Below are 10,324 nucleotides of genomic sequence, written 5' to 3'. Positions count from 1 at the left end.
TGTTTTTATCAGCATTTTTTACTGAAAAATAGGGAATATAATTTTAGTACAATATTGGTATGTCAAGTATAAATAGAGATTTGATGTGATAGGAGGGAGAGATTATTAAGCTAGGGAAGGCTCTTTTTATGGTCGTAAGATCTTGATATTAATGTATGTATATATGGCTTGTAAGGGCGGTTTTCCTCCGTGCACAGTAGGCTGGGTGCTACGAGTGGGGATAAAGTGTTTGGGGTGGTAAGAGCTCCCATTGGAGGCTGACAGATGGGTGGCGTGGATGGGAGGGGGAAGGAGATCACGCACGTATTTGTAGAGCCTGCTGCGTGGTTGGCCCGTGTCCCTGATGAGTCATTTGATGACGAAACATGTCGGGCGGAGCCTAATCACGCAAGCAGGAAGCGTTCATCGAGCGGCAGGCGTCTCACGTGGAGTGTAGCCGGAGGGGAGCGCGCACCAACGGTGTAGCACACGGAGGGACTACAGCAACCAGCCTGCCTGCGGCCAACAATAGCGGGGGAGAGCCCGCCTCAAGAAAAACTCTGTGCTTTGATTTTAACTTGGAAAACGTGAGTGCAATCTGTGTTTTAAAGTAATAAATGCTATTCAGTATTACGCTATGAGAGGTCCTTTTTATTGAGGTTTTTGGAGTCCAGCAATATATATTAAGAAGACGGTGATTGGTGAAGAGAGGGACAAGGGTGAATCATCATTATCCGTGCCAGAGAGGTGGGGGACAACCTGGTAATGGTCCCAAGGCGTGACTAGACCTGTCTGAGGGTCTAGGTGGACGGTGAGTTTGGCACAAAGGGTGTGGTGGAGGATATCTATTGCCATCGTGGAAAAAATTGAAGGATTCTGAAGATAGGCGATCAAGTCACTTTAGAGACTGTTTTGTTTCCAATGGACTGATATAGAATATGTTATAAGCTATTAGTATATTGAGAGATTGATGTTGAGCCCATGTCATTTGTTTAATTGGGAGAAGGATAGTGTGGTGTACAGCTGATCCTCAGTGGCGCTACCTCTTTGTGTTACAATATTTTGTCCAAAACAGATCCTGGCCGGTATCTGTCACCACTAGGTGACATATGGACTATTTAATCTCAAGATCTGCAACATGAATGCTGCTGCTGCATTTTCACCTTGTTTGTTTTTAGCTAGCTGGATAGTGATCTGTGTAGGGTTTATGGTCTTAAAGGATACCCCAACTGAAATGTGACATAATGAGATAGACATGTGTATGTACAGTGCCTAGCACACAGATAACTATGCTGTGTTCCTTTTTTTATTTTTCTGCCTGAAAGAGTTAAATATAAGGTATGCAAGTGGCTGACTCAGTCCTGACTCAGACAGGAAGTGACTACAGTGTGTCCCTCACTGATAAGAAATTCCAACTATAAAACACTTTCCTAGCAGAAAATGGCTTCTGAGAGCAAGAAAGAGGTAAAAAAAGGGGAATTTCTTATCAGTTAGGGTCACACTGTAGTCACTTCCTGTCTTAGTCAGGACTGAGTCAGCCACTTACATACCTGATATTTAACTCTTTCAGGCAGAGAAAGAAAAAAAGGAACACAGCATAGTTATCTGTGTGCTAGGCACTGTACATACACATGTCTATCTCATTATGTCACATTTCAGTTGGGGTATCCTTTAAGCCGCATCTACACGCGTAGATGCGGCGGCGATGTTCCTTATCAATCGAGGCGCTGATGCGGCTCGATTGATAAGATCCGACAGGACGGATCTCCCCACCGCCGATTCCCTGCTCGCTCCCCGCGAGGGGACAATGGCAAGGAATCGAGCGGAAGATAAGCGGCGCCGGCGGGGACGAGCGGGGAATCGAATCCGGCGCATGCGCGGTGAGCGGGGACGCCGCCGGATCGGAGCCTCTTCTACTCGTGTAGATGAGGCTTTAAGCCTGGTACCCTCCATGCAATTTCCCGTCAGCTAGATGGGCCAAATAAATAATTTTTGACAGGTCCGATCTGATTTCCGATTGTTTTTCTGATCGATTTCCATAAAAGTTATCAGAAAATTTGATCAGAAAAAAAAACGATCAGAAATCTGATTGGATCTGTCGGAAATTATTGACCCATCTATCTAATGGGAAATTGCATGGTGTGTACCAGGCATAAAGCTTCATATGCCTGGCTTTTTACATCTGTTGTCACTGCAATATTTAACATTTTTCTAATAAAACAAGTTTCATTGATGGTTAAACGACACCTGAGCTGAAAATAAACGAATGACACATTCATTGAAGTATGCCAGAGCTAAAATCTATGAACTATTGACCCTTTCAATCTCTTTCCTGCTCTCCGAAGCCATTTCCTGCTAGGAAAGTGTTTTATAGTTGTAATTTCTTATTAGTGAGGGTAACACTGTAGTCTGACCCAGACAGGATGCCACTTACATACCTGATGTTTAACTTTTTCAGGGAGAGAAAGAAAAAAAGGAACACAGCATTGTTATTTGTGTGCTAGGCTCTGTACATACACATGTCTATTTCATCATGTCACATGTTACTCAGGTTAGGGGGGAGGGTTCTATGTGAGAAAGGGTTAGGTTTGGTTATAGTAAAATATAATACTGATATTTTATGATCCTTCTTTACACTTTAAATGTATAATAACTGTAAATTTACAGATATTCTACTTCTATCGGCTTTCCTGGGCGCCCTTTTAGGGCCCATACACACTGGAGCGTTTTGCTGGCGATTTCGGCAAAACGCTGAAGCACTACCGCTTTTTAAAGCGCTAGAGCAATAATACCCTATGGGCCCGTTGTCACTTGGGCGATTTGTGTTAATCACCGGCGATTAACGCAAATCATCAAACGCAAACGTGTAGCCTGCACCATTTTCAGGCGATTTTCTGGCGATCGCATATAGTGCTATAGAAGCGCTAAACGCAAATGCGAAAAAATCGCCAAGTGCGAATGTCGATTTTTTTTTGTGTTAATCGCCAAAAATCGCCTGAGCAAAACGCTAGCATTTTGCGTTTTGCAAGTGAGAATGGGGTCTTCCGATGTGAATTACTGAATCTATTTTTTGCTAACCTGGGGCTTCTTCCAGCCTCTCGCAGCAGTCTCAGTCCCTCGCTGCAGCTGCGGTCCTCCGCATTGTCCCGCTGGCTGCCCGTAATGTTTGCCACCCCGCCGGCGGGTCGACTTTTCTGTGCCTGTGTCCACATCATCTGGCACGTAGTTGTGCACAGGCGCAGAATGCGCCAGATGATGTAGACACGCAGACACGTGTGTCCGTGTAGAAGAGGCGACCCCACCAGCGGATCGCCATCATTGTGGCCGACCAGCAGGAGATGGAGGAGGATCGGGCTGGGGCGAGGGACTGAGACGGTTGTGAGGGGCTGGAAGAAGCCCCAGGCGAGTAAAAAATAGATTTGGTATTTCATATCGAAGTCCTTTAAAGAGAGTCTGAAGCGAGAATAAATCTCGCTTCAGACCTCATAAATAGCAGGGGCATGTGTGCCCCTGCTAAACCGCCGCTATCCCGCGGCTTAACGGGGGTACCTTCACCCCCAAATCCCCTCTGTACAGCCCGGGAGCGCTTCCTGCTAACCGCCGCAGCCCTGCCTCACGCGCGTCTGTCAGCGCATATCTCCGCCCCTGTGCCCCTGCTAACTTTGAGCGCTGAAGCGAGATTTATTCTCGCTTCAGAGTCTCTTTAAGCATTAGTGGCATGACTATAAACTCTGTAAAGCACTGCAGAAGATATCAACCCTATCTGAATTCATTACTGATGATAAAAACACCATACTGTAGTGTATTTTGTTCTTCCATCGTGTCTTTCTGCTTCGCGTCGCTAGGTGGCGCCGTTGCTCCGACGCAGCAGCTTTCTCCATGGCAGAATCTGCCTCTACGGGAGGAGAATGGGAGGAAGTGGGATTTTTATTTGCGTGATCCGTACGACGTGTTTACCAAAACAAACCGGAGACAGAACTGCGGGGCACGGCTGGCTGATCAGCCGGAGATCAGGGGAGGGGGATCCGCGGCCCTCCTGCCGCTGCCGGGCATCTCCAGCCCGGGGAAGGGACAAGAAGTTGAGGATTCTTCACCATTGCTGATTGGGCGCAGGCTGATTGGGCGCAGAGCGGATTGGGCGCAGAGCATGCTCTCCACGCCTATATAGGCTGGGGCTGCCTCCTGCCTGCTCCCTGTGCAAGGCCAGGAAGGGATCTCTATCACTCTCCCCCTCCCCTTCCCTCCATCACAGGCAGCAGCCCACATCCAGATCCATCACTTTACAGGGGGGGCTCTGCCTTGCCTGCCCGGGGACCCCCAGCAGCCCTGACCCCCGGAATCTGCTCCCTCCAGGAGGATCCAGCCGGGATCTGTGCTGGGGATCACCTGCCTCTCTGTGGACCTGTACAGGGGGGACCCCCCTTCTGATAATCCGGGGCTTGTGACCCCCCCCCCCTCTTAACTGGAAGACGTCATGGCCACCGTGCTGGAGCCAGTTTATGGACTTTCTGAAGAAGAAGTAAGTGCAAGTTCCTGTTTCCATCCGCCTGTGGTGTCAGTCATGCCCAAAGTCCATTGTTGAGCATCGGCAGCTGTGTAGTTTTAATGAATAAGTGGCTCTGGGCTGGAATACTGGGGGGAGGGGGGTATGACCCCCCCCCCCCTTCCCTGGCTGGGCTCAGCTGTCATCAGATGGGGCATGGAGGAGCACCTTGTGGAATGATGGGATGATTCTTGTCATAGAACGTTGGGAGCTGAACATTCCATGACTTGTCAGTCCAGCTGGGGTCAGGGGATGGATGGCACCCTGCTGGGGTGAGTGACAGCTGTCACTTCCAGGGGCCTGATGCTGGGGACAGATGACTGGACTTGTGCCTGTTTACACGTCAGATACCCAGTCCATGCCATGAATACATTTTTATATGTTGTATTAAAATTTAAACTTGATATAAAAATTTACTGTACTCCACTCAGATTGCTTCAGTACTATACCACTGTACTCTTCGTTAGTTACCGTACTACTTCCAGGTGTTTGTATACTTGCAATAATAATTATGTGTATGCCTATATAGGAACTTTTTTTTTTTTTTTTTTTTTTTTGGAGATTGTGTGAATATCTTTATCAGTAATTACACAAACTTCGACAAACCATATTTTTTACTCCGTCCTAAATAAAAGCTTCCTGAGCTATAATGCGTTTTCAGCTGCTGTATTTTGCAATGCAATATTGATTCTCTGCTGAGCTTCTTGTGTTTCCCCGTCATACTAAATTATAAATGTCTTTTCACACTATGCACATTGCATTGCGATAAGACTGCAACAGTGCTGAAAAGTCGCAATCTGCCTTAGCAGTGCGATACATACAGTAGCATTGGAAGTATGCTTCCCTGTAAACACACGTCCACTAAACACACTCTGAAGGGACCCACCGCAGCAGTGTGATTGTACCATAGGAATATCATTAGATTGCAATGAGATATGAGGATATTTTCTATTGCAACGGATGTCGTCGTGTGAAAGGACTTTCAATTGATTTCCAGTTTTGTCTGCTGCATTTCATCAAGATTCTGAACTGATGGGAGACTGATGTGGAAAGAGGTGCAATGAAGCAGTTGATGTGTTGAGCGAACAATTTAATCTTTATGTTGAGGGCTGAGACCTGATTGGTTGTCTTGGGAAAACTTTGCAGCTGTCTCTGTATATGCCCCAGATGGCTTATTCACAGTATATAGATTCAAGATGTCAATAGGTTGTGCAGCATCTGTGATGGGACCTGTATGGCTCTGCTGTCTTTGGATATATGGATGGATGTTTATGTATGGTTACATAACTATTAGGCAATCTGTACTTGCTATCCTGTAACCTGATTGCATTATCCAAACACTAAATTGGAATTGCTAGATAATGTAGATTGCACAGATTGTGATACTGGTGCCCCTCCAATGCACTCTGCCTGTTGTAAACAGTAGTGATGTCATCTCATGTGTTCTAAAGGAGTTGGGCACTGTGGGTGGGGCTTGAGATGGTGAGGGTGGGGTTTCAGCATTCTGCCATAAGCTGCTCCCTGAGAAGCCCCGCCTCTTGTGTAGCTATTTTGGTTGACCAGGAGGTGACATTATTGTTACAACTGCCAGTGTGGAATGTTTGGGTCACACTTTTTTTTTTTTTTTTTTTTTTTTTTTTTTTTATCTTTTAACCTACCAAAAATTTCAACAGGGCGTTCACATTAATATGTGCCTATAATCTAATGTTCTATCTGGTTGAGTTGTAGAACTTATTGGGGACATTGGAAGTTTTCTTTGAGTGAGTTGCACAGCGTCTGGTCACATGCTTTTTTAATATCACATGAATAACCTGCATTGGTGTGTGGAATTTCTAGCGTGTCTTAAAGGACATCTGAACTGAGAGGGATATGGAGGCTGCCATATTTATTTTTTTAAATAATGCCCTTCTGATTTTTTTTTTTGTGTGTATCGGTAGTGTCTGAATCACACACTTGAAACAAGCATACAGCAAATCCAGGCAATCTACAGTGGGGAACATCTGATCTGTATGCTTGTTTAAGGACTATGGCTAAAAGGATTAGGGCCAGTTTTCACTTGAATTCTGGATTTGAGTGGGTGCTGCAGGAAACTGCAGAACGGTTTGAACTGCAAGCCACATAAGAGATGGGTAGTGTGTCTCCATCCAAATCTCCTGCCGTAAACTGCAGATTAGTACTTCACTCGGCCCTTCTGGAAACTGGCCCAAAGCAGGGGCATACCTATAAATCATGTGCCCCCCCCCCCCTGTTTCAAAACTTTGGGGACCCTCAATGTTTACACTCTTTACCTTGCCAGCCCCATTTGACCACTCTCAGTTTGGAGGCCCATCTCACAAGGGTCGTAAGACAAGTGTGGCCACCAGGATCTTCAAACCCATAACAAGTGTAGCCACAAAACCACCTGATCTGAAGGATAGACCCTTTTTGTCGGAGGGAGTGACTTGGTAGTTAGGGGCTCCCTCACAGCTCTGGGCCCCCATCCACATTGCAGAGACTGCTCCCCTGTAGTTACACCCCTGAGGCAGAGAATCATCAGGACAGCCAGGCAATTAGCATTGTGTAAAAGGAAATGGAATATAGCAAATCTCCATAAATCTCTCACTTCAGGTGTCCTTTAACTTCTGAAACTGTGCCACAGTCGCTCTCTGGTGGATATGTAACCCAGAATCTCAGTGATGCCGGATCCCTGCACTAACTACTCTACACTGTTCTCTTTCAACAATGCATGATTCATTGTGTGTGTGTGTGTGTGTGTGTGTGTGTGTGTGTGTGATTAGCCAAACACGTGTCAGAAATGAATCCTGCTTAGGTCCTGCTTTCTGTGTGGGCTGATCGTGACTGGCTAGTCAGAAGTATGAAACAGTCTCTTGATTAATAGATCAGGAGCTTCTACGCAAATCTCCTCAGATGTGTCTGAGGAGTTGGCAAGACTGAGGGCTCTTGGTCATGCTTGGACATCTAGTTCCTCATTGGCTACCAGGAGAGTCCTTTTCCTGTCCGCAATGCAACAGATGTTGTCTTACTGCTATCGAGCCTAGCAAAGTGTCAAAAGAAGAGAACTGAACTTCTTCCTGTATCTGTTTAATACACAGAAGCTGTGTTGTGAGATTGCAGGTGTGCTGTGACAAGGGGGTGGGTTGGAAGGGATCTCGTTAAATGCTAGCTCTGGGGGCGAGCTGTCAGATTTTCTCAGAAAGGCACGTGGAGTCTCTTGTGTCATTCTTCCTGAGGTATTGTCAGCTGTGGTGTTTGGACATGGACTCCTGTGTGAGGGGCGTGTCACTGCTGCTGCAGTAGTCAGGGTGTGTGCTGTCACCTGGGGATTACGCATCGTGTGCAATCTGCACAATCACTGATCCTCACAGCCAGTGTACATGAGCACGGCTATGTATACAGGCATGGCCTGGAAGGGGGCTACCAGCAGGATGAGGGAAACCTGTTGGCCTACACTAAATGGATGCTGATCTTACAGGGTTTTTTAATATGAAGTGTATACCCATCATGAGGAAACTGCAGAGACTTGTGGCTTCTCATTAATGATGGCTTCCTAGTTAGCACCGGCTATAAATTGAAATAAGGCAATTTATCGTACTAATGTGTTAACCCGAGGTGAAACCTTAATAAAAAATGTGGTACTTATCCGTTAGCCGGGCGCATCCGGCAGGTGGCGCTAATTACTATTCCCCCTCCAGGCCGACATGGATAGTAGGGAAAGATGTAACTCTGGTGGAGTTTTGTCGCCACCTAGAGGATGCGCCCGGCTAACGGATAAGTACCAAAAATGCTGACCTCGATAGAGGGAAGCTAATGCATAGGCCAGTGGTTTTCCACACCCTCTTGGCCCCCACTGTTGCTGCATACGGACCCTCGAATCTTGTCAGTCTTAAGCTAGCGATGATGGGCCGTTTCGACCAAGAGACAAATCTGTCTCTATAATTGAATCTGATTGGAGAGAGATCTGTTGGGCTGCTCATACACCGCAGGCCGATTTACCGATCAATTTCATGCTGAAATCCGATCCAGAATCGGCTTTGTGACGTTGCATCCAACACTTCAATGGCCCAACCAGGGCTTTGGAGTCGGAGCAATTTTGGGTACCTGGAGTTGGTGGTTTCATAAACTTAGTCTGATTTTGTACCAAATCGCCAGCCCTGGTAAGTATTAGACTAAGGAGTTGGAGTCAGCCATTTTGGGTACCTGGAGTAGGCGGTTTCATAAACCTGAGGAGTTGGAGTCATGATTTTTTTTTTTTTTTTTTTTTGTTCCAACCCCCACGGCCCTGGGCCCAATTGTCTGCCCTAATGCCAAATGTCCTGTTGGGTCTAAAGGAGAGATTGCTCCTTGTTGCCAATTCTTATTGTTGTAAATCCTGTATTTAGGAGTTTAGTGGCTCATTTTCTCTCTCTTAGCCTAGGCATGAGAGGTTTATTTTAGTTCACTTTAGGAATTTTTGTTTTGTTGATGATTTCAGCCAGGCACGAATGGCAAGCTAACCTCCTTGTTGTGAAACTTCTGTGTATTGTGGTGGCCCTGTTCCAATAGACATTCATGGGTAATGTTTGCTTGAGCTGTGTTGCATTAACTAGATGAATTAAAAAAAAATGCGTTTCCCTTGGCTAACTGGCACTCTGCTTCCACTGGTGTAAACAAAGGTCTTCTGAATATTTGTGTTACAGCAAGGCCTCCTGTGTGTGTGTGTGTGTGTGTGTGTGTGTGTGTGTTACAGCAAGGCTTCCTCTCAGGTAGGGGTGTGTGTGTGTTACAGCAAGGCTTCCTCTCAGGTAGGGGTGTGTGTGTGTTACAGCAAGGCTTCCTCTCAGGTAGGGGTGTGTGTGTGTTACAGCAAGGCTTCCTCTCAGGTAGGTGTGTGTGTGTGTGTGTGTGTGTTACAGCAAGGCTTCCTCTCAGCTGTTACAGCAAGGCTTCCTCTCAGGTAGGTGTGTGTGTGTTACAGCAAGGCTTCCTCTCAGCTGTGTGTTACAGCAAGGCTTCCTCTCAGCCTGGTGTGTGTGTGTGTGTGTGTGTGTGTGTGTGTGTGTGTGTGTGTGTGTGTGTGTGTGTGTGTGTGTGTGTGTGTGTGTGTGTGTGTGTGTGTGTGTGTGTGTGTGTGTGTGTGTGTGTGTGTGTGTGTGTGTGTGTGTGTGTGTGTGTGTGTGTGTGTGTGTGTGTGTGTGTGTGTGTGTGTGTGTGTGTGTGTGTGTGTGTGTGTGTGTGTGTGTGTGTGTGTGTGTGTGTGTGTGTGTGTGTGTGTACACAGCTTACATTGAGCATGACTCACTGCTCCAGTTCAGGTGTGGGGTGTTTTTTTTTTTTTTTTTTTGTAATCTTTGTAAAATGGTCCCTGTTTCACAAGATCTCAATTTCCTTAGCAACCTCCTACCTGTCTCCTGGGTGGTCTGGACCACCTCTCTCTACTATTTTCTGATCGTTTGTGATTCAATAGAAAGTTATAGGGAAATAGCAAGGTGCTTGAAAAAGCGCTTTTTGAATTTTTTTGATTTCCTGAGCGTTTAATGAATCGTATTCATTTCTAGGTCAGAATTCACTTCATGACTGACGACAGGAAGGGGGGAAAAAATCATCACTGTGGAAAAGCGCTTTAAAATGGCCCTATAAATCGCTTAGCGCTGGCGATTTTATGTGAACAAGGCCAAACTTCACATTCTTCTGTGTGTAACACAATACATCTGTTTTGAAAACAAAAATCCTTGTTTAAAAATGTCTGGCTTGTATTGTGAGTGAGTGAATGGATGGTGCCCACCAATTGTGTTCTACAGAGGCAGGGAGGTGGGCCAGATCAGA

The 10,324-nt window shown here is 46.2% G+C and overlaps 1 protein-coding gene across 3 annotated transcripts in view; it reads left to right on the top strand.

Annotated features, from left to right (window-relative positions):
• Positions 1 to 3,894: 3,894 nt before the first annotated feature.
• NEDD4L (NEDD4 like E3 ubiquitin protein ligase) overlaps positions 3,895 to 10,324 on the top strand; it is a 491,133-nt gene continuing 484,703 nt past the window's right edge. The window contains exon 1 of one of the 3 annotated variants that reach the window (XM_068251284.1): positions 3,895 to 4,498. In XM_068251284.1, coding sequence (XP_068107385.1) covers positions 4,454 to 4,498 — 45 coding nt within the window. In that variant the 5' untranslated portion in view covers positions 3,895 to 4,453. The remainder of the gene's footprint in view (positions 4,499 to 10,324) is intronic. The other 2 variants (XM_068251285.1, XM_068251286.1) reach the window with 2 other exon arrangements.

Source organism: Hyperolius riggenbachi, chromosome 1 (assembly GCF_040937935.1).
Source record: "Hyperolius riggenbachi isolate aHypRig1 chromosome 1, aHypRig1.pri, whole genome shotgun sequence".
Classification (NCBI taxonomy): domain Eukaryota; kingdom Metazoa; phylum Chordata; class Amphibia; order Anura; family Hyperoliidae; genus Hyperolius; species Hyperolius riggenbachi.
The sequence above is the reverse complement of the archived record's forward strand: the minus strand, read 5'-3'. Positions and strand labels throughout refer to the sequence as shown.